Source organism: Mya arenaria, chromosome 4 (assembly GCF_026914265.1).
Source record: "Mya arenaria isolate MELC-2E11 chromosome 4, ASM2691426v1".
Taxonomy (NCBI): Eukaryota; Metazoa; Mollusca; class Bivalvia; order Myida; family Myidae; genus Mya; species Mya arenaria.
Window position 1 is genome coordinate 37,869,150 of NC_069125.1, and position 24,489 is coordinate 37,893,638.

At 34.8% G+C, this 24,489-nt stretch overlaps 2 protein-coding genes across 2 annotated transcripts in view; one reads left to right on the forward strand and one right to left on the reverse strand.

Moving 5' to 3' along the window:
- LOC128232346 (lissencephaly-1 homolog) overlaps positions 1-12,927 on the forward strand; it is a 21,129-nt gene extending 8,202 nt beyond the window's left edge. The window contains exons 5-12 of the mRNA XM_052945852.1: positions 508-714; positions 1,675-1,771; positions 1,988-2,059; positions 2,293-2,395; positions 2,833-3,061; positions 3,833-3,931; positions 4,269-4,425; positions 8,381-12,927. Of these exons, the coding sequence (XP_052801812.1) occupies positions 508-714; positions 1,675-1,771; positions 1,988-2,059; positions 2,293-2,395; positions 2,833-3,061; positions 3,833-3,931; positions 4,269-4,425; positions 8,381-8,454 (1,038 nt within the window). The 3' untranslated portion in view covers positions 8,455-12,927. The remainder of the gene's footprint in view (positions 1-507; positions 715-1,674; positions 1,772-1,987; positions 2,060-2,292; positions 2,396-2,832; positions 3,062-3,832; positions 3,932-4,268; positions 4,426-8,380) is intronic.
- Positions 12,928-14,771: 1,844 nt separating this feature from the next.
- LOC128230088 (short-chain specific acyl-CoA dehydrogenase, mitochondrial-like) lies at positions 14,772-23,866 on the reverse strand. Its single transcript, XM_052942083.1, has 12 exons — positions 23,705-23,866; positions 21,198-21,355; positions 20,479-20,628; positions 20,125-20,236; positions 18,897-19,012; positions 18,434-18,469; positions 17,856-18,026; positions 17,401-17,457; positions 17,042-17,122; positions 16,466-16,561; positions 15,789-15,845; positions 14,772-15,475 (listed from the first exon to the last, which is right to left on the reverse strand). The coding sequence occupies exons 1-12, from the start codon at positions 23,766-23,768 to the stop codon at positions 15,320-15,322; spliced, it is 1,254 nt and encodes a 417-aa protein (XP_052798043.1). The 5' UTR covers positions 23,769-23,866; the 3' UTR covers positions 14,772-15,319.
- Between the last annotated feature and the right edge of the window lie 623 nt (positions 23,867-24,489).

Genomic DNA, 24,489 nt, shown 5'->3' on the forward strand with positions numbered 1-24,489 from the left:
TTAATTGCTTTATTCAACAGGGGTGTATTGTACTATTACATGATTAATCTTAAAATTTAGCAGATTTTTAAATAAATCTGAATCAGAAACATGGTTCTTAGCCAGACAAGCATCTGGCGTGTCTAATATAACTTTTATGGTATACTGCAAGTTTATGTAAACTTCATTTGGGACAAATTATTCATCATCATAACATTAATATTTTTTAAAACATGAATCATTTGATAAATACATAATGAGCTGTCAAACAAGGAAGCTAAATTGTAACATTAAACTTTTTCACCAATTGTTGAAAATGATTTACAAATAGTGTACAAAAAATCATGTTCCAACTTAACACGCAATTTGTATTAACCATTGATGATATAATCTAAATATTTTTTCAATGACAGGAAAATTTCTCCGGTTTATTATTGCAGCCCCACTTTGAACCTGGTTAATTCTGATTTGCAGGTTATGTTTCATGCATTTCTACTTTGAGTCTATTTTCAATAATTTTGCCAACAGGTTATGGAAATGGAGGCTAAACTTTCGGAAGCAGAGAAAGAATTCAACCAGGGTGGTCCCACCCGCGACAAAAGAGATCCGTCAGAGTGGATACCTCGTCCCCCCGAGCGCTACTCTCTCAGCGGTCATCGTGCCCCCGTCACGAGAGTTATATTCCACCCCAAGTTCAGCGTCATGGTGTCTGCCAGTGAAGATGCTACCATAAGGGTGGGTGTTAGGGTTGAGTGTAGTACAAAATCTCAACTCCCCCATCCTCAGCCTCCTCACTTAGCCTTAGATATAATTTTTTTACTGTGTAGTAATATTGTAAAAATTTTACTAAATGGTATAAAAAAAATTTTTTACAACTTATTTTATATGTATATAGTTAATAACCCTCTAACAATAGTGGAAAAAAATGTTGAATACTAGATGGAGGAGGGGTTCAGCCAATACATTTATTGGTTGGGGGGATTTGAAAATGATTGAACAAGGAATCATTCTTTTTGTATGTTAAATAAGTATCGTTTTATTTATATAACTAACAGCTATAACCTAAATACTATAAGTTGGCTTCTCACATCTTTAAGAATATGATTTTAAATGGACCATTCTATTTTTAGCTCCTGTAATGACGAGCTATTGTTGTCATTTACATGGAAACTATCAAAGCTATCACTTCGAAACTTGGGGAACTTGTTCATCTAATACCCTTCTTCACATTGTACCCTAAAGATGCTGAATCTCGCCTGTTTTTGGGGGGTAAAAAACATGAATTTTGATGGATTTTGATGGATTTTGCGAATTGGACTTAGCTTTTTGAATTTTTGTTGGATTGATTTCAAACTTTTTCACTGACAATAAATGGATAATGCCTTCAATATATCAAACAGGTTTTTGAGTCACACATTTGGAAGGGTAGGGAAAGTGGGGGATATTTTAGTATTTTTGGACTATGTAATTTTTAGATAGTCTGATTTTTTAAGTTTTGTGCTTCGGACACTTACAAGCAAACTATCAAAGCTATCACTTTTAAACTTTGGAATACCTGTTCACTATCAAATGTACAATATGAAACAAATAAACTGTAAAAGGATAAAATCAGACGAGCGTTCAGCACCCACAGGTGGTGCTCTTATTATTAATATTGATGTGCTTATTTATGTCTTGTATGTATATCTGTTACAGATATGGGACTATGAGACCGGGGACTATGAGAGGACATTGAAGGGTCATACAGACTCAGTACAGGACATAGCATTTGACAATGCCGGCAAATTTTTAGGTATCATGTATTTAAGGATTGAAATTCTCGTCTTTTAACAGCGGAGTAGTTAAATCTGAATTAACTTGAGCTTTATGAATTCCAAACACTACTCAGATGTTTTTGTTATAACTCATGAATATGGTCAAAATTGTTTTACAGACTATTTAATTGACTAGGATATTGTATTGTGTATCAAGTTTCAGCCTGTAATGAAAATGTTTTGTTTAATTTCAGTTTCCTGCTCGGCAGATATGACCATAAAACTGTGGGATTTCACAGGATTCGAGTGTTTAAAAACAATGTATGGTAAGCAATAAAAGTACATTAAACTATATACTGAATTATAGAAAATCTTTTTTTTGACAATTTTTTGCACTAGAAAAATAATCAAATGTTACCAATATGCAAAAGCATGCATGATCAGCAATTATTACGCTATGGTATCACTGTTTGGGAGGTTTCCATTTAAATCAAGATGATGCATATGTAAACAGTGTTTGCTGAGAATGTGTTTTGATAATTACAATTTTTTTTTCAAGGACATGACCACAATGTTTCGAGCGTAGCGTTCATGCCTAGTGGGGATTTTATTGTCTCATCTTCAAGAGACAAAACCATAAAGATGTGGGAGGTTTCAACAGGGTAAAGTCTTTTACACTTTTATTATCCCCGGTCTCACACACAACATGAGTGACATGACGCCAACCACCCTTATATAAATGTTGATAACTTTTCAACTAATGGAGAGATTTAAAGGTCACACATGGAAACACTTGAAAACAAATGCATTTAATTTTTTTTATCCAACATGATCTTTAGTTCAATATTGTAGAAAAATATTCAAGGCGGTGGTAGTACAATTTAGCATTATATCAAATGTTCATGACATGAACTGGCCCTTATTGTATAAGTTCTTGTAAAGATTAAGCCAAAGAGATGGCTTGTATACTAAAAGCAGGTACATATGGATCATAATTATTGTAAGGATAATTTGATTGAAAAAAGAACTGACATCTATGAAATACACAAACTGGTGAGCAGAGAAAAAATGAATAAAGATTTTAACTTTTTCCTCATAGGTACTGTGTGAAGACGTTCACAGGACACAGGGAATGGGTGCGGATGGTTCGTGTTAACCAGGACGGTTCCCTGCTGGCCAGCTGTTCCAACGACCAGACCTGCCGCGTGTGGGTCGTTGCTAACAAGGAGTGCAAGGCAGAACTCCGGGAACATGAGCACGTGGTGGAGTGTATCGCGTGGGCACCAGAGTCCGCCCACCCAGCTATAAATGAGGCCGCTGGGGTGGATGTGAGTGAGATTTTGTAGCTTTGGGATGAGCTAGGAAGTTAAGGAAACTTAATGCTTAGAAGGCCGAAACCCAGTTTTAGTGTCCTCAAGCATATAAACTAGTATTTTAAGTCAAAATGACAAATTCAGTTCTGATCATACTACAAAAAAAAGAGTTTCATTCAGACAATTTTACTACCTGAATTAATTTCCTTTGTACAGGTATAATTTCTATTTGTGATATTTGTTTCCTTCTAGAGGTATTTTTGTTATTTTATGTTAGAAATGAATATATCAGTGTGATACATGTACAAAAATGCATTTTTGGTTTATCATAATATAATTTAGCTTGAATGAGTGTTAAGACAGCTGAATCATACTTGAGTCTGTTTCCTGGGTAAAAACCAGTACTGTAACCTTAGTGCTCTAGTCAGGATTTGAAAAAGGGCAGGTAGCTATTTCAGAAAGGGCACTTTTGATGTGCATTAAATGGTGCGCTTACGAGGGCCAATGTTAAATTATTGTTATGTATGTGTTGTATCCTTACCATTATTTCTGAAAATTGACTCTGTCAAAGTAAAGGGCTAATAAGGGTGTAGTAAAAAGGCAGGAGGCTGCTGGAAAAGGGCTGCCAGGTGCCCCACCCTGCTATTTAGGGCTAGCTGTAGCACTGAACCTTTTTGAGAGGCTAAGAGAATGTTGCCCTGGTGGGGATTGAACCCACGACATCTGGGTTGAGGGGTAAACACTAGACCATGCAAGCCCTGATGCATGTTTGTACTTGTATTGTAGAACAAGAAAGGACGCAGCGGACCATTTTTGATATCTGGCTCGAGGGACAAGACAATCAAAATGTGGGACATCAGTGTAGGACTGTGTCTATTCACAATGGTAAATAAAAACTTCAACAAGCAATATTCCTTTCCTTATTTACATTGGTTTATAACTCTTTTGATATAATAATAATTGGAACTACATTGTAAGTGAATAGTTTGCTTTCTCTTATAGAAAACAATTCATAGAAATTGTAATGCAAATGCATTAAGAATTAATTACATGTATTTATTTCATTTCTAGATTGTAAAATGTATGTTTTAATATATGTTTTATCATGCTTGCAAAAAGAACGAAACTTAGACAAAACACAAACTGTTTTAAAGCTTTTTTGTTTTAATACAAATGATATATTTTTTGTGTCTAACTCGGAAGAACTTGTGTTTCTTCACAGGTTGGACATGATAACTGGGTGAGGGGTCTGGTATTCCACCCAGGAGGAAAGTTCATCCTCAGTGCATCGGACGACAAAACTATACGAGTGTGGGACGTTAAAAACAAGAGAAACCAGAAAACACTTGAAGCACACCAACACTTTGCCACTTCTATCGGTAATGTATAGTACACTCCCATGTTTTGTGTTTTCAGTGTAATGATCTTATATATGTAATCAATTACATACTTATATTTAAATTACTGAACAAAAACTACTTAAGCTTAATTTTACTGAACAAAACAGGGTTCAAATTTGGCCTCAAAACGTACTTGCTAAATTGTCAAATCTACTTGCTTTTTAAAAAATCTTTAATTCACATCGCTTTTAATATTATTTTGATTTAAACTAGTAAAAATTAAAAATCGTGTGATGGATGTTGTGTTTATTAATGTACAACCAGGTAAGAGACCATTGTACCTCACTTTAATCTGGGACCAATAACAAATCATAATGCCAGCTTTAATAAACACTTCAATGACAGTAAAACTCAGTTTTGAACTGTATACCGCATGGTCAATAATCATCCTTTTAAATAAATGACAAAGCAATAAAAAGGTATAGAATAGAACATTTACTGTTCTATACTCTGACAACAATTTTATTTGGTCTGGAACAGTTCTACTTTCACTTTCATTACAATTGACAGGAAGTAAACGGGCACCTGTTTCCCGCGATTTTAAGACTATGTGTGAAAAATTACGAATTAAAAACTTTAAGATGCATCTTTTAATTTTAGCTGATAAATTAAACATATTTGAACGAAATGAATAAACTATCAATTTTGATTATTTAGCATTTTTGTTTTCGAGCCATCACAGTAAGCGAAAACTGCCGAAGGTATCTTTTAATTTGCATAATGGGCGCAGCTAGTCGTGTCATTGAGTTTGGCTGCTGCTAATGGACACAGTTAGTGGTCAGAACCAGACCGATGATCACTTTTCTCTTCGGGCGTTGAATACATGTGTTAATATACTTTAATTAAATAAACAGACATTAATTGAATAAACAAGCATTCATCACATGGCTTGCAGCTCTAAATGGCAGAGCATATCGCTCTATGATCATCGTAAATATCGGCGAACCTGACTTTGATTTGAAAATAGCGAATTAACCACCGTCTAAAATATCTACATGATTTGTCAACATACATTCTTAGTATTCTGGGAGTATCACGTCAAAAGTGCAAACAGGTTTTACGAAAACAAGGGACAGGTGCGGGATCGATTTATTAACATGCAGAATTCACAAGTGCGTATCACTGAGACAATGGTTTGAGGTTTTTGTAAACTTACCGATCTTTTTTTTAAATAACTAAGTTTTGAACTTGTAGAAAGTGATCGCTAAAAATATCGAGTAGAAAGTGACTCGCTAAAAATATCGAGTAGACAAGAAATTCTACTCGCATTTTCCAAATTTGACTCGCATTTAGCGAGTTAGCAACCGCTAAGTTTGAACCCTGCAAAAACTTCCTTATTATAGCTATATTGAATGTTAATATATTGACCAGGTTTTCAATGAAAACTGGGTTATTAAAATAAGGATGTCGTTGGGCGAGCAGGATTTCCACCCAAAAACTTAAATTTGCATAGATGTATAATGATGAAACTTGGTGTGTAGGTAGCTTATGTGAAGAGCTAGTTGGGATTGCTTTGAAGGAGGTGGATTGAGGTCATGAAACTTTGTATGAATGTTGCAGCGAAACTAACACATAAGAAACTGAACTTGAGTAATGTTCAGTTATGTCTCTTTTTCATAAAAGTAAAGAGAAAGGCTCCTGCTTACTCATACAAGAAATTAAATGGCTATACAGTCAAACCTGGTTGAACGGTCACCTGCTTTAAAGGGTCACCTTCCTTATCGGGCCACTCCAAATTCACCCCCATATGTTTTTAGCTTGACTATTCGAAGAATATGGAGAGCTATACTACTCACCCAAGCGTCGGCGTCACACCTTGGTTAAGGTTTTGCATGCATGCACACATAGGTTATTATCTCATCAACTACTTGAGGTATTGCATTAAGATTTGATACAATGGTACTCAACTATCCAACCTACTTGATTAACCAAGTTAGATAATTCTAGTTTGCATTTAATGCAAAAAAATAGGCCTTTATTATTCGACTTAGAAATTCTGGTTAAGGTTTTTCGTGCAAGCACATAAGGGTTAATATCTCAACAACTACTTGAGGTACAGTTGAAACGCGATGGCTCTATATTCTAGGGACCGGCCAAACTACTTCGAGCCTCGAGAATATCGAGCCAAGCGGGATTGCTTACAGAATGTTATTTTTTTATTCGTTACAAAAAGTATTGTGTACATCGTTTGTTATTGGCTACGCTATCTCCGAAAGAGAAGAGGAGAGTATTTTTTTAATGTAGTTACACATCGTTAAGTTCGTAACATGACTTCTTTGATACTTAGAAAATATCATTTGTTTTTATCTCATTTATTATAAAATTACATTTATGCGAAAACAAGCAATTTTAAACAGTGTGTAACACTAACATAGCTTATAAGTTATATCAAAATGCATAGAAACTTATAGATGGATAACAATTAGAACTTAAAGTGATGGTATATTTTTTCAAACTGTTAAACCATTTAAATTTCATAATAATTATAATACCAGTCGAGCAATTTTAATCGATTAGAGCATTGTGCTTAATGAAGCCAAGCAAACAAATCAAGGTGTGAGATTCTTACCTAAACCCGCGAAAATTACATCGACCCAAGCAAACAAAACAAAGTGTGAAATTATTACCTGGGACCTCGAAAATGACTTCGAGCGTGGAGAAATATCGACCCTCAAGATATCAAGCCATCCGATCGAATTTTATATGAAAAAAGAGTAAAAAATATTGGTCCTTTAATCTAGTTTGAGCCAACGAGGATATCGAGCCATGAGATATCGAGCCAACGAGTTTCAACTGTATTGCATTAAAACTTTATACAATGGTACTCAACCATCCAACCTACTTAGTTAACCAAGTTAGATAACTCTAGTTTGCATCAAATTCAAATAATGGCCCCATAGAAATTCTGGTTAAGGTTTTGCATGTAACCACTTTTAAGTCAATACCTCAGCGAATACATCATGAATTGCATTGAAACTTTACACACAGGCTCCAAACCAATTAACCTTCTTCTTTAATCAAGTAAGATAACTCTATCTTTCATATTATATAATTTATGCCCCTTTATTAATATGCGACTTAGAAATTCTGGTTAAGGTCTTGCATGTTAGCACACATAGGATAATATCTCAGCAACTACTTGATGTATTGCATTGAGACTTTATACAATGGTATTCAACCACCCAACGTAATTGAATAACCAAGTTAGATAACTGTATTTTGCAAATAATGGCCCTTTATTATTAGACTTAAAAATTCTGGTTAAAATTTTGCATGTAACCACATTTATGTTAATACATTTATGTTAATATCTCAGCACATCATGATTGTATTGCATTGAAATCTTATCTAACAGTGATCCATGCATGTTTCGCCAAAACTTTTCAATCCTTACACTGAAAAGTGGCGGAATAGTCGAGCGCGCTGTCTCTGTGACAGCTCTTGTTACTATATAAAGTACGTGCATTAAGCAGCCAACTGTCTTAACGCGGCCGCAGCCACTAATATTTGTCCTAGTGAAGCCATAAAAACACTAATTAGCGGCCACTAATCCCTTGTCACTGACACTTCCGCAAGTAATGTTTGCCAATACATGTAGCTTTAATTCATACTGAAGTTGACTGAAAAGAACGACAGCCTCTGATATTTCCGTCGTCCAATGAAAATGCCTATAACATCACACGATTACCATGCAAAGATCCTGAATTGTTTTACTGCTTATTATCAAAACTTATGATATTAAAGAGGCCTTAACTTAATGACATTTCTGTATTGCTAAGCCAGTGGGTTTGTTTTTTTCAGCCCATTTTGGGGCCGAGATACACTTATTTTAAAATTGTTGATTCCATTTATTCATTGACAAAACATGAGAAAGTCTTATTTCCTTGTAACAGCATTGTGATTTGTCTTGAAGAATCCCATATTTCTATTTCAGACATGCACAGAACGTCCCCGTACGTGATATCCGGCAGTGTGGATCAGACCGTCAGGGTCTGGGAGTGTCGCTAGCTGGCAACGTCCACACTCATGTGCCAACACTTGACACTAGGGAGCGTTCTTTCGTCCATCTTCAGATACGCTGTAGAAGCTTCATGCGATTCAAATATTGGTCCCAGTTTTGGGGAAAAACTTAGCTCATATTTATTTACCACTGATGGTTGGGGCTTGATCAGCAGTGAGATCAGACTGAGGCTTCCAATGGGGGGACATCCAGTGAAATATTTTGAAGAAGCTTCTACGTTACTAAAGAATTGTAGACGGTAATGTGAAGATGGGGGGGAAAAGAATGTTCAGGCCTAGTGTACGGAATTATCAAGCAGATCTTAACCAAAATTCTGTGTGATAGAGAAATAAACATGTTGGATGTTACATGAAGTTTTAACCAGGAGAACGGAAAAGAAGATCTATCATATATACAGAAGTTTGTTTGAAGTGGGTGAAAATGGGGGCGTAGATCCCAGCATTGGCTACTTAGTCCTATATTTATTGTAACTTTGGCTTTATTGCTAACTGTCAAGTGCTGATATTAGTAGTCTTCGGTGTGTGTTGTTCCTAGTTTTCACAGATCATTACAATGTGTGTGTTTTAGTTTTAACTGCTTGCCAGTGACTTTCTCGCCATCTTGTGATGTGAATTTATGCATTATCATACATACTCATGTAAGTCTGTCTCTTATATAAGATAGATATACATGAAATCAGTCTGTTTAATCCAGTCTCATCTGAATGAATGATATGCAGCGTAAACACTACATAATTCCATTAGTACTAAAAATATTAAGTTCATGGTCATTATTAACAATAATCCAGAACTTCATAGAAACATAGCATGTGGAAGTTTGATATGTCAGGTAGCATATGAAATTTAGATTTGTTGTATTAGGGTAAATGACAGTGCAAGTGCTAAGTGCAAGACAATAGCATCTTCATATAAAAATAGAAGGGAGTTGCCTCTGTCTAGCTAAGCCTTTGAATGATGTATACAGTTGAAACCATATATTGCGTTCATTTTGCAGTGTGTTCTGTATTGGTGCATATTAATTTGAGTAGATCTTAATTATTTCCAATATGAATATCAATACTAGCTAGAATGAATTATCCATCAAGAGTATGGATTTAGGTCAGAGTCGAGTCTGATTGTACCTGTATCTTTGATGTTCTTAACAAATCATCGATATTTAAGCAGACTTCAAAAGGCAAGAGATTCGGGTGGAATTCTTTTTAAACAAATAGGTGCATAATAAAAGTCTTTTATGAGACCTTTGTATTATGAAGATGCATAACATGTAATGGTTTTCTTGTTTTCATTTTGTAATACAGAGAAACATTTTCCTCTTTGGCTTTTACATGTAATTATAAAAATGTATTCCGCAGACAAAGTATTGTATTTAGCTTATGTTAGCTACGTGTCTTATATGAATTTGATTATGTGGTACATGGAATGTGTTTTAAAATTCACATTTGTTTTGAATTTTGTGTTTTTGCTTCTGGCACATGATCATACACTTCATAGATACATGTTTTAGTGAAATAGATGGCATTCCTACTCATCATAGTCAGAATAAATGACTAATGTAACCATACATTTAATAGTGTGACGGTGCTGCGTCACATCATTCACATGTGTAGTGTGACTGTGAGACTTTTCCTAGATAAATGTGGTTGTTTTTTGTTAAGATTTCTATTATAATGTATGCTTATGTGTTATCAATTTTTTCTTCAGCTTATTCATGTATCTTGTTTGTTGTTTTGTATCTAGATATGCACACATTTGTTGACCTGGTAATCAATTGTAGAAGACTTGGGTTTTTATGGAACCCACATTGAAATATATTCTTGAAACTGGCCATGGTTGTTACAGTTATTCGCACAAATATGGCAAAGAAGTAAGCTTTTGTGATAAAAATTGTGAGCTTCTAATCATTTGAACATATGCAAGAATAATTGTTACTTTAGAGTTGCTTTTGAAATTATTAGAATTTTAGTTATGAGTAATTCGATGAAGACTTAAACCCTTTGAAAGTTGATACAGTTTATAAGCCAAAGTATATTATCTGGTGCCATTTACAATGTTTGAGAATCTCCAGTTTTGTCAGAGTGCTGCACTTTCATGCCATATTGTTGTCATTTGCATTTATTGTTATATATTTTGCATCCGTCCAACCTGTTTTCACGTCTGATAACTACCTTATAACCAGATTAAACCTCAAAAGCTGCTGCAAAGTGTCGCTCTACAAACTTCTGAAGACATTAGATCTGATTTGTTGAAATGATTCTAAACCAGTGCTTGGCATTGCCAGTTTGATAAATGTGCAATATATTTATTTTTGTTTTGTGTTTTATCTTGATTTAAATGGTTACATTTATGCCGTAATATGAAGGAAAAAAGGATTATTTGAAAATTATGAAGTTGGTGAACCATTATAAATGAATATGTTTATTTTTGACAAAATTGTAATTTCCACCAAAAGTTTTCATATAAATGTCTTTCAGTTGGTTGTGTGGCAGCTTTGTTCAGTGTTCTTTTAAACAAAAGAAGAAATCCCAACAGTATTCTTGTATTAATTTCAAAGAGCTGTGATTATTATCTTTAGAATTTAATACGTTTTTACAAGAAGTAGCCATAAATAGAACTTGTAGAGAATATGGATTACAAAGAAATGAGAATATAGTCTAGTCATTAGAATTAAAGGAAATATATTTTCCGAGGTGATTTTCCATAGAGGCCTAAAAATAAATAACGCAATGAATTGCCTTAAGTGTGTGATATACAGTGGACTATATGCAAAATGTAGACAATATCTGTGAGACAATAGCTGCTGTTCATCTAGCCTGGTCCCTCTGTCTGAGGCACAAATATTTGATCTAGTGTGTAACTACGTGATCGTGTGTGTACATACATGATTAGATATTGATCATGTTTGTAAACCCGTCCTAGGGTTACATGGTATGTTGTATATCTGTGTCTCAGTAGATTGTGTCTTGCAGACAATTGTTCCTGAGACTCTGCTTTGATAGATCAGACCCGTTTTGTTGATAGCGTAATGACATTACTTCAGTTTGGAGACTTCTTGTACATATAAATGTATTCCTGAGAATGTCTTGGCATTAATTTCTACTGTATTTGATAATTAATAGCTTCTTAGAGCTAATTAGCTGTTGTTTGAACAGTAATGTTTTTATTCAAGCCATTAATAATGATAAGCATTAATATTCATTACAAATAAAAATAATGATCTTGCTCAGTATGACAATCTGCATTTTATATATTGACTATGCTTGAAATTGCACAACCCTAGGACTGTCCGTAATCACTATTGTATTTAGTCTGAACTTGAGACTCGAGGCTCGAAACTGCAAACCTTCATTTGATTGTACAATTGTTGTTAGAAGAGGAATAGTTGGCAAATTGGCCATATATGTTGCAAATACCATGTTTCACAATAATATACACTATTTCTTCTAAAGAACAATAGTATTAAAGATCATTCATGACAATAAAGAATTTGCATTTTAGAGTCTGAGTCTCAACATTGAACTGGCTACATCAGTGAATATGGGCCCTTGTTTTGAGAGTAAAATATCTTCATTTTGAGGGTTGAATGCTAGCTACAATGTCGTAAACTTCAAAATATTTGATCTCTGAAGCAGCTCGACTCAGGGACAATAGTCTGCAATGTATTTCACCGTGTATGCTTACGTATATTCCGATTACTGATGTGCTTGTCTTTTAATATTGCATATGTTTTATCCCTGGATAGTTACCTGCATGTGCAATACACAATCCATGTTGTGTTGCCTCGTTAAACTGCTATCAGTAATTGAATTAAAACTGCTTGCTTTTTAAAGGCAGTGACGAATGAAATTATGTTTTAAAGAAATATATATTGTTGGTAAAAGCTTAATTTCCTCTTTGAATTTGTTTAAGACTTGTAAGGGTCAACTATTCTTGCAAGGTACCGCTTTTCCAAAGGTAAAAAATATAATTATATGATTGTTGATAATTGTATGATATTATATAAATATTTGTTTTCTATATATTACAAACTGTAATTTATTTTGCATCTTGATGGTCCACCTTATTGCTAAATTCTACAACTAAATATTCTGTGTTGTTATTTAAACATCAGAGTGAATGAATGCATGCACTGCTCGTGTTTTGAAGTACTGGCTTATGTATAAATTATGAGGAACAAGTACACTTAAAAAAATCTTACCGATATAATTTTGTAACTGATTTGAATGTAAAGAAACCCCTTCTTTCTAATATCTATTGAGTAATAACGATGATTTCGAGTTGTCTTTATTACTTCTTTCGTATCAAATAGAGCTGAAAGAGGGGGCTTCTTTAATCGGCTGGAATCGATAAGTTCCTAATGGAATATTCCAAAATGAGATGGGTTTGTGGCTATATTAAAGGGTTCATTATTCTGTATTTAAGTAATAACGTGTTATATTTAGTCAATAAATGGCTATAAGCATATCCAAACTTAATTGTGTTTTACTTCCTCAATAACCTGTTAGTCAGTCCTTTGATTTAAATTTTCTGCAGCAGTAATTATGAAATTAAATTAACTGAGGATACAGATTAATATGTAAGTGTAGTCATGAATAAACCCATTAAAGCAGAGAGAGAGCACTTAGCTGCTTTGTCCACCATTTTATGTCTTCATCGTTACCCTGACAATATGGAAGGATTTTAAAATAATTTCCAAGTCCAGTTATGGCTTAATTATTTCATGTTCAGATTGATTTTCTCAGGGTCAGGTTAAAGCTTGAGTCTTGCAAAAACTTGCTGGTGCCCTATAGTAATCACCCTGTCGGTTCACATTTTTTATGTTTGTTGTTTCAGCCTATCAAGATATCAACTTCATACTTTTTAAACAGCCTCACAGTAACAATACACGATTCTGTGACAAGTAATATAACTTGCGCTTAAATATTATCACATTTATGGCCCCTTGTATGCTTAGAAATGATGACATTTGTTTATGGCTATTTATAACTTAAAAACAGGTCAAGATATAACGTTTAAACTATCCATACTCTATACAATCTATGCTCAGAGTAATAAAAAGCTTTTAACTAAAGTACGCTTGGGCCTAAGAACTTGGTAGGATGGCTGGTCATGACCCCCATTGATAATGAATTAAATAAGTTAAAGGTGAAGATAGTGGAAACCTTGAACAAAACAAATTGGTCCTTAAACACCGCATGGAGGTTGGTCATGACCAGCTGATGATCCCTATTTATTTTGAGGTATATGGTATTGGTCATGGTGACCTTGGACACCAAAAGCTTGTCCGATTGATAACTAGAGTATGCTTGCACTTAAGATCCTCAAACTTGGAAGGAAAGTTGGTCATGACAAGCATATGACCCCTTTAAATAAACATATAATCCACTTTTGTTCGTATATTTTTACAGATTATATGTTTCATATTTCATACAACTATTCTAATTAACTATAACAATCAATTATAAGAGCTGTATGAAATATAAAAAAATAGACACAGCCTGGACAAGGTTAAGTCCGGACGGCGGACTAACAGACACATGCACATACACCAAACTGCCATTGTGACTACTATGTCTCATTCACCCCAAGCTACTCAAAAACTAGAGACCCAAATGACACCACAGACCACAAATACATCAAAATAGCTTTACAGATAATGATGGGATTAGCACCTTTGAATGGACAGTGAAACTCGCCATACTTGTAAATGCAAAATGTATGCTTTATGAGAGCCAGCGAACTGAACAGCTTTTTAAAGATAACTAGAGCTATCACAGAATGTGATTGATACCCAACATGCCCAAGTGAAGGAATGGCAATGTTATGGACATGACACAAACTATCATCAGTAAGGCATATATAGCAAAACAGACTATGTTCAGAACGTTGCTGTAACCTTGACCTCGAGGGGTAGGGTCAGGAGCCCTGTGCATTACACATCCTTGTACTGTGGTGGTCACATTTGCCAAACAATTTTTAAATCAGACCTTGTGTGACAAAGATAAGGACTGGACACAAACTAGCATCAGTAAGGCTGATATAGTGAAAGATGCCAAGTTTAGAAGGTTGATGTGACCTTGACCTTGAAGTAGAGACACCGGTTTTATGCAAGACACATCCTAATGCTATGGTGGTCATTTCTGCCCAATAATTTTAAAATCTGACCATGACCGAGAAAAATATGGTCCAGACAAAAAAAGCCAGACTGGTGTGGTGACACGCGTGATGCCTTTATATGTTGTGAAGCGGGGGTATAATAACCTAAGTTCTTTTTCATAGGTAAAATAATAAATATAAGAACACACGAACAAGTTTTACTTGTTTATTATCACAGTTTCTTATGTAATATATAACATGTCTTCGTTATTATTACATTTCAACAAATACATAATATACTCATGAAGACATGCTTCATATAATGTAAAGAAATCAAACAGACAATCAATCATCTGCAAAAAATACATGTGTCCTTCCTTAAACTAAGATGCAAAGACCACACATTACTGAACTAGCATTACTATGTTTGTGAAAAAAATCATCTGTCTTAAAAATGCCCATGATGAACGAATCAAAACTAATGATCTCTTTTAATATGTTCAATGACCACCATAATTAAGATAAAATTTACAAATAGATAATCTTTCCTCATGAGTGAATTTTTTTCAAGATGTTATATTTTAAGGCATACAAACACCAGCAAAAACCCTAACCATTAATAAAAATATGCCTTTTTTCAAATGGACACTTATTTTAAAGAACAATTGGTCTTTTTATAATTATGAACATATTCAGTCATTATGACTAACGAAAAGCTATGAACCACAGAACAGTTCACAAAGTTCTATTTCATCACATCCTAAGACGCATGATATTCCTTAAGCAGCTGCCCAGCAATAACAAGTCTCTGTATCTCACTAGTGCCCTCGTATATCTCTGTGATGCGTGCGTCACGGTAATGTCGCTCTGCGGGCATGTCGCGTACGTACCCCATACCACCTAATACCTGAATTGCCTGTGAAGAAATTGGGTAAAATGACACTTATAACATACCTGTCATTATTTAAGAAGTCAAACATGAATGCTCTTTATAACATGAAATTGCAAAATAGTTTTTCTTTTTTTAAATAACTTAGAGTAATCTAATATATGCATTTTATTAAAAAATTTCAAGGGCTTGATGAGTTCAAATTTAGTGTGATGTCTTATTTATATTGATCTTGTACTGAACCATACAGTTCTTCATGTCTTACAACAACTAGAATTCTGAGAAGAAAATGTGACACTGCAAACAATGGAAGCACATGGACAGCATGATCCCTACATACCTGATGAGCCACATTTGTTGCTGCCTCTGATGCTGCTAACTTGGCCATGGCAGCCTCCTGTCAAGTTCAAGAGAGGTGGGTACAAAAGAAATGTTCAAATAGTTTTTGAGAAAAAAGTTTCAATGAAATATTGAGGATATACCCCTCCTGCCTTCAATTCAAAATCTGCAGTGAAGGATATACCCCTCCTGCCTTCAATTCAATAACTGCAATGAAGGATATACCCCTCCTGCCTTCAATTCAATAACTGCAATGAAGGATATACCCCTCCTGCCTTCAATTCAATAACTGCAATGAAGGATATACCCCTCCTCCCTTCAATTCAATAACTGCAATGAAGGATATACCCCTCCTCCCTTCAATTCAATAACTGCAATGAAGGATATACCCCTCCTCCCTTCAATTCAATAACTGCAATGAAGGATATACCCCTCCTCCCTTCAATTCAATAACTGCAATGTAGGATATACCCCTCCTCCCTTCAATTCAATAACTGCAATGTATATATGTATCAAGACTCGATGTAAGAGTGCAATTGTGCTAAATTCAGTTTCCACTCAAAATATTTCTTTGTTTTTTTTGTATCAACTATTATAAAGACAAACATATGACTGAACTAAATTGTTTAAAAATCTTCATAAGACAATCTCATAAACATACAAAACAATGGGCCTTACCTTAGTGTAAGGTTTCTTGGTGTCTTTAAGCATGGCAGCCTTCCACGTAAGGAGGCGAGAACTCTCTATCTGCACCTCCATGTCCGCTAGCTTGGTCTGCATCAAGACATAAGGGTTTATTCAATGCACTGAGATGCATGGTATTGCTTATATATATAAAGTCATAATCAATATAGTTTAAGATTTGTTGGATCTTTAAGTTTATAAGGGCACTTAAGTTGCGTTCTCTGATTCTGCTGAATTTCTATATTCACAAGCTTTGTCAGCTACTTCACCATTGAGACTAAATTAAGATGGTCTGCAACAGTGAAACAGTTCAATTTTATCATTTTAAGCAGAATAGTGATATTATCACATTTGCATTTAAAAGCAACTATGATCCCTATACTAACATTCATTTGTTTTTTAAATGACCAAGGGGTTTGTATTTAACTATATGTACAAGTTCTAGTTTTTAGACGATACTGATATCTTTGACACTTTCAATTTTAAAGGCCAACATAAGCTCCTTTGATATACAACCCGACATTGGCCATGACATGTTTTCTTTCAAGAAATAATGGTATAGCTACAAACCTGAATCATTTGCATCTTGGAGATTGGCTCACCAAAGGCTTTTCTTTTCTGGGCATAGTCTATTGCACATTCGAATGCTGCCTGAAAATCAGAGCACCAGTACCACTTCAAATCTTAGTCAAGTACTTTTACAAAACATTTACCTTCCCCAAAAAATTTCATTGTGTATATGTAATCTTATTAAAAATGAAATCTGGGTTACCTGGACTTTTTTTACACTCAATATAACAAAAGCTACCCATTTTACATACAGTATAACTAACCATGGGATGCAACTTCAATCTCGTATACAGTATAGATGTACATGCATAATTATACAACTTTATCATCATCAATATGACAATATTTTAACATCCCACCTGAGCGATTCCAAGGGCCTGAGCAGCTATACCTATCCTTCCTGCATCCAAGGTTTGCTGAAAGAGTATATTTATATTGTTTTATCACATACTTGTATATCATTTTCATACACCAATATGAGATTGTGTCAGGAATGTGAAACACTTTCAAACAATTCAGTTTCCAAACGTTTATGTTCATGAATCCACTACCGGTAACATTCAACTTGTCAGTTGGTATAAAAACGTTCCAGAATTTCAGATAAAAAATATCTGCAATTCAGTCAACAAGTAAGACTTTTGGATGGATGAGCTCAAACCTTTAAACTAGTGTGTGCCATAAAAATATATTCCATCCGCCATATATCAAGTCAAGAACTTAAGCAAGCCCAGAAAGCGTTTTACTAGCCCAAGACTTTCAGGCCACTAGTTTTGGCCACTGCCAATGCATCAGTACACATGCCCTTACTTCATACCATAGCAATTTTGAAGCCAAAGCCTGGTTCCCCCAGTAAGTTTTCCTTGGGTATACGACAGTCCTCGAATATCAGATTACATGTGGAGGAGGCTTTAATACCAAGCTTGTCCTCTTTTTTGCCAAGTGACAAACCAGCAGTGGGCTTTGGCACCAGGAAAGCACTTATTCCCTGAAATTAAGGAAGAGGAAAATGCAGGTATAAGATGATAAAGCAGTCATCGCAATTAGACTTTTGGATTAACAAGAACGAATTCTTACACAACAGTGCTGTACAGTAAAAATAATTTTTTTAACAAGCCTTGCTATATAATGTCTATAATTTCAGCAAGCCAGAAAGCATTTAAACACTGCAGGTCTTATGGGATTGTGCTTTGTGATTGTGCTTTCTACAGCCACTAAGTATCAATAGTAGGATATTTATTGTTTTAAAACAATTATCCTAATCATTCTTAAACAAAACCAAAAATGTTCCCGTAATATCAGTTCAAGCGATATTAGAATTTCAAAACATATTTAGTTCTTCATAAACCTTAATAAAAAAGCAAGAGTTTTATAGCTGATTACAAACAACTGTACCTTATGTTTCTTGCTTTTATCTGTGGTAGCAAACACCTGAAATATTCATATTATATTCATAATTATAATTCAATAAATTGTTTTGAACTAATTTCCAATGCCTTGACTTCTTACATGTTTACAGTCAACAATTTATGAAAAACATACATTCAACATCCAAATGTGAGGTTTACCAAGTGTGCCACGGAACAAAGGTAAACGCTCCTCTGATTTTTTTTTAGTCTAAGAAGGGGCACAACTCAACAACTATTTAAGCCCAACTATTGTCTGTTGAATCATGTACACCAATAGATCATTAATATCTTTAACACTTTTTGAGTTATTGCATAGGTAAAAAGGTTTGAGCAAGGATGATGCTGTCAACGAAGTCAACACCACGCCTATGACATTACCTGGACGATTTTATTTGAAAAATAGGCATGTAAATAAAAATTAGTAGTTATTTCCAAATAAAACTACATACAACAGAAGCTTCTGACTCGTATCCATTGGTGATCCAAGACTTGGTTCCATTTAGTACCCACTCATCGCCATCTAGCTTCGCCATTGTGGAAGCTGCACCAGCATCACTGCCATTCCCTTGAATCATTCAGAGTTAGTGTAAGAACAAAAATCCTGATACATGATCTTTGCAAAAGTTGAGCTACAGAAACTGCCTCTAATACAAGAATTATTGTATGTCAAACATGTAGGGACTTAAGCAGCTAAAAAAAAACTGGAGGGGCAGTGTACCACTGCATTTCAAAAATACCTCTCATGTTATCTTTAATGCCTTTATAAAATTTGAATCGGAAAAAAATAATATTTACAATATTGTCAATAATCAAGTACAGTCGAAACTCGTTGGCTCGATATCTCATGGCTCAATATCCTCGTTGGCTTGAACCAGATTAAAAGGACCGATTTTTATTTACTCTTTGTTCATATTAAATTCGATCGGATGGCTCGATATCTTGAGGGTTGATATTTCTCCAAACTCGAAGTCATTTTCTCAGTCCCAATAAGAAGTTCACACTTTGATTTGTTTACTTGGGTCGGTCATTTTCGCGGTTATAATTAAAAATCTCACACCTCGATTTGTTTGCCTGGCTTCATTTAGCACAAGGCGCTAATCGATTAAAGTTGCTTGATTGGTATTATAATTATTATCAAATTTAATTGATTTAACAGTTTGAATAAACATAACATCACTTTAAGTTCTGTCTCCTTTTGTTATCCATCTATAAATTTCTATGCACTTTGAAATAATGTATAAGCTATGTTTGCGTTACCCACAGTTTACAATTGCTTGTTTGTTGTTTTCGCATAATTGTATTTTTATAACTGATAAAATATCAAATGTAATTTTCCAAGTATCGAATAAGTGTCAAAGTATGTTACAAACTTTACCATGCGTAACTACATTGTATGTCCAATAAATACTCTTCTCTTCCCTTGCGGAGATAGCGTAGCCAATAACAAACGAGGTAAATAGGACTTTTTGTAACAAATAAAAAATAACATTCTGTAAGCAATCCCGCTTGGCTCGATATTCTCGAGGCTCAAAGTATTTTGGCCGGTCCCTTGAATATCGAGCCATCCAGTTTTGACTGTAGTTGAACTTTTCAAACAATTTCTTTAAACATGTACATTGTATGCAACGATCTTATCCATCACTAAAAATTAAATATGTGTTAACAACACAAAGCTACCTGGTTCACTAAGGGCAAAACATCCCACTCTGTCTCCATTCAAGAAAGGTTTCATGAACTTTTCCTTCTGTGCAGGAGTTGCATAGGCTTTGATTGGTCCTAAATACAGGGACTGAAACCAAAAAGAATAACAACTACAAGCATAAAGAACAACATAAACCAACAGTATTTAATGTGGGGAGCTTTGTCGAGTTTTCTGAAATTTTGGTATCAAAAGAGTAAAATAGTTATAATATAAGAGTTTTCAGAAGCATTACTGGGGGAAAAACATTGGTGTCTAAACATGAGCAAATCTTTTCAAGGAATGCTTTTTTTAAAGTATCAGTCTCATGATACAAAACAACCACTAATTACATTGTTGACACTCGTGATGACACCAGCAGTGGCACATCCCCGGGAGATCTCCTCCATTGCTATGGCGTAGGCAAGGTAGTCCAATCCTGTTCCTCCATCTTCCTCAGCAATATCCACACACAACAACCCCAGCTCCCCTAACATCTTCACCTAGAGGTAGGAATTTAAAAAAACAACATTTGTACTGATTTTCTTCATATTTGTTTACGGTTAAAAGACATTTGAGTCAAGTTACTGACATATAATTCATGTACAAAACACAATGCTTTCAAGAAGTTGCAGTAGGAAACAAAAATGATGTGAAGAAATTGACACATTAAAGGCCTAGTTTAAGGAATGTTTAGCATGATAATCCCCTGCTGTGCATCTCCAGCTAATTGCACTGGTGTCACAGTAGTGGCTGATTTCATGTGTATTCGTTTATTGGCTCAGGCTCATTTAGGGTCCATTTTTATAATAAAACCTCCGAAACTGCACAGCAGGATACTCAGATCAGAGATCTGATAAGAGGGATTAAGGCAAGTAGATTAAGATCAATACACAAAGGATGTGTACTGTACACAGATATGGGGGGGATCACTTATAGAAGGCTTAAACTAGGCCTTTAACAATAATAGTCATAAACCTGTGAATATCTTATCATTAATATTTATTACAGAAATAGTAAAGCCAAGAATAGTGTAGTTTTACTTTAAGACAGGACAGTAAAACTATCATACCTGTTTCTTTGGATATGTACAATCTTTGTCTATCTGTCCTGCAATAGGCTTGAGCTCTTTGTCTGCAAAGTCTCTGCAAGTCTGCCGCAACATCTGATGGGTCTCTGATAAGCCTGGGAGGCCGTTTGACAGGTAGCGAACATGCTGATTCCTGCCAACTATGGATGGATTTCATATTACTTAGTGAAACAATTTAAAGCACAGTTTTACTGAAATTCTGAAAATACAGTTTATACTGTTGGATTGATTTTGTCTGTTATTTCCTCCATAAGGTGTCACATTCAGGGTTTCCGCCAGGAAATTATGAAGACATGTTGGTTTGTAACTGACAGTATTGGTGCTGGAGGGTTATTCCGTCCCATCAAATCTTTCTCAGTAATCATAGTATAAATGGTGTAATTTCCTGTATGTTCAGCAAATTTCAATCGAAAATTTAAGGAGAAAATACCTTTTGTGTAAGTTCAATTAGTTGTAACAATTTACAAAGGTTTCATTTTTGGAATATTAAGTGAAGTAACTGTCATGGTTGTAAACAATTTATGGTATGATTTTCACAGTTTATTTACAACAGCACCGGTTGTTTTTTTTACATTGACACTATTGACGTCAATAATAGTAGATGGTAAAATACAGAGTCTGCAGATGCCTGTCAACATAAAGGGTGCGAATGACTAAACCAACCCAGGTCATGCAATCATCGAAAAGATTATAGTCTGAAGGTGTCATTAAATTAGGTGTGATTAAGTTTAGTACAAGTTAGTTTTTTTTCAACGTATAATAATTCATTCATATAACTGTTTTAAATGTAAAAAATCATCCACTATTTTAAGCAAAATCATTTCTTTTAGCTACATAGAGATCTACCATATATATATCGTCAATAATGGCCACCACAAATAACGTTTTAAACATGAAGCAATTTTATTTTTTCAAAATATATCATAAAAAATATTAAGTTGCATCATTATAGTGTTAACATTTTTTACACCAATGAAGTCAGATAATTATGGGAGTTGATAGGATCTGCAGACTTGGTTGTGAATAGATGATGCATCATGAGATATTACTCCTGACACGCCTTCTAGCTTTCCAAAAACCATTATGAGAGCAGCAAAGCTGTTAATTGTCAATGTTGATGAAAGTTTTAATAAGGATCGTCAGTGGGAATAAAGGCATGTCACTCATTAGTCTCGCCAGCGAAGGCACATTGGGCCTGACAAGTCATAAAGGCATACATGTGATAACGTCCCGGACGTCCGGGATTGTCCCGGAAATCGTATCTCTCTCACGGAGTCACGGAGGGTGCAGGTTTGTCCCGGAAAGTCATAAAAAAAACAACTCGGAATCGATTATCTTAATTTTACCAATGTAAGTCAGCTATTTTGCCTGTCCGGGACACTGGTCGTAAAACACAGGACATGTTGACACTAATCCGTTAATTGGTACGTGTGTCGTCGAGGTCATCGTCAATTACCCGATAATTGATCTATTGGCCTATTGTTGTGCTTAACGAGTCGGGGAGGGTTCTTGTTTACAAATTCATTGTTTTCATATGGATTTGTTTGGTCTTATGAATGATAGCTTTAATTGATATTTTTCACACATTTTACCAACAAACGAGCATGAAGGTTAGTTCAAAGAAAGTGACAAAATGAGTAAAAAAACAAAATTAAAACACGGAAAACATCCCATATTCCATTCAAATTTCAAAGTCGATACGTCAGTATACTTTAAACAACTGACGCGTCTATAAGGCATTTTTGTGTTTTGAACATTTTTTTCGAACTATCGTTGTGTATTTTTACGCCGAAATAAAACTGACGATATGGGGTTTACAGGTGGTTATACAGAATGCTTTAATCACGTGACCATGGTAAGTCACGTGATCGCTTTATACAGCCGATTTTTGACACATCAAGTAAAAAATACGTCTTGGCAGTCAAAATAGGTACATTTTCCTGACATTAAAAACGACTAAAATAACCCCAGATATGCCCTAGAATGCACCACAGACGTTCCCCATTTAAAAAAATTTCCCCGGACCTCCCTTGTGTGCATCGACATTACAACAAGTGTCCCGGAATCGACCCAAGAAATTATCACATGTATGCATAAAGGTCTAGCAGAAACCCTTACATATAAATAGCAACACTAAAGTCTTTAAGGTTAATGTTCTTGGCAGACTGATACAGTACAGTATTGATAAGAGAAACACATACAATTTTCAAATGCTAAAACAGTTTTGAAAAATTAAAAAGAATCACTTGGATCAAACTGTTTATTAATAATTACATTTATGACATTTTGACCCTTAAAGTTATCAAAAGAAAACTGAAAGGCTTAAATATTCCAGCAATGTAAGACGTTACACTTTCTGACCTCAACTGTTTGCAAGTTTATGTAATGAATTGAAAGTATTTTTTAAGACAAATATATATGCAAACGCATCATGTTGTAAAAAAATATTATGTTTATTTATTTACATTTAAAAATAACGAAATGCTTACCAGAACTTGAATGTTTCAATGATTTTTTAGCAACTAGCCGGCCAAGGGATCGCAACGCCGCCATGTTGAAGTTTTTGAACCCAATTAAGAATGAACGGCAAGAAGTTTATTTGGTTACATTTTTAGTAGAACCAGTTTCAAAACAATAATATAAAAACAATAATGTGTTAATTAATATTACGTAAAAGCAGATTATAAAGTGCCCCTCCAAATGTCGATTAAAACTTATGATGAAATGTTTCAGTTTCTGAATGTTATATGTTTTTCATGTTAATTTATCAATTATGTCTGTGGGAGACATACAGTATTTTTTTTGCCCTACGTCAGTCAGTCCGTCACATTTCGTTTCCGCTCAATAACTATAGAACGCTTAGACCCAGGAACATCATACTTGGTATGCTGGTTGGTCATGACCAGCAGGTGATTCTTATTGATTGTGTGATCAGAAGGTCAAAGGTCAAGGTCGCGGTAAACTTGAGGTGAAAAAAAAACGGTTTCCGCTCAATTACTAAAGATCCTTTGGGTCCAGGAACTTTATACTTGGTATGCTAGTTGTTCATGACTAGTAGATGACCCCTATTGATTTTGAGATCAAAAGGTTAAAGGTCAAGGTCGCTGTTACCTTTAGGTAAAATGTTGGCGGTGACCTTAAGCTTAAAACTGGTTTCTGCCCAATAACTAAAGAATGCTTGCACCCAGGAACTTCATACTTGGTATGCTAGTTGGACATGACTAGTAGATGACTTCTTTTGATTTTGAGATCAGTAGGTCAAAGGTCAAGGTCA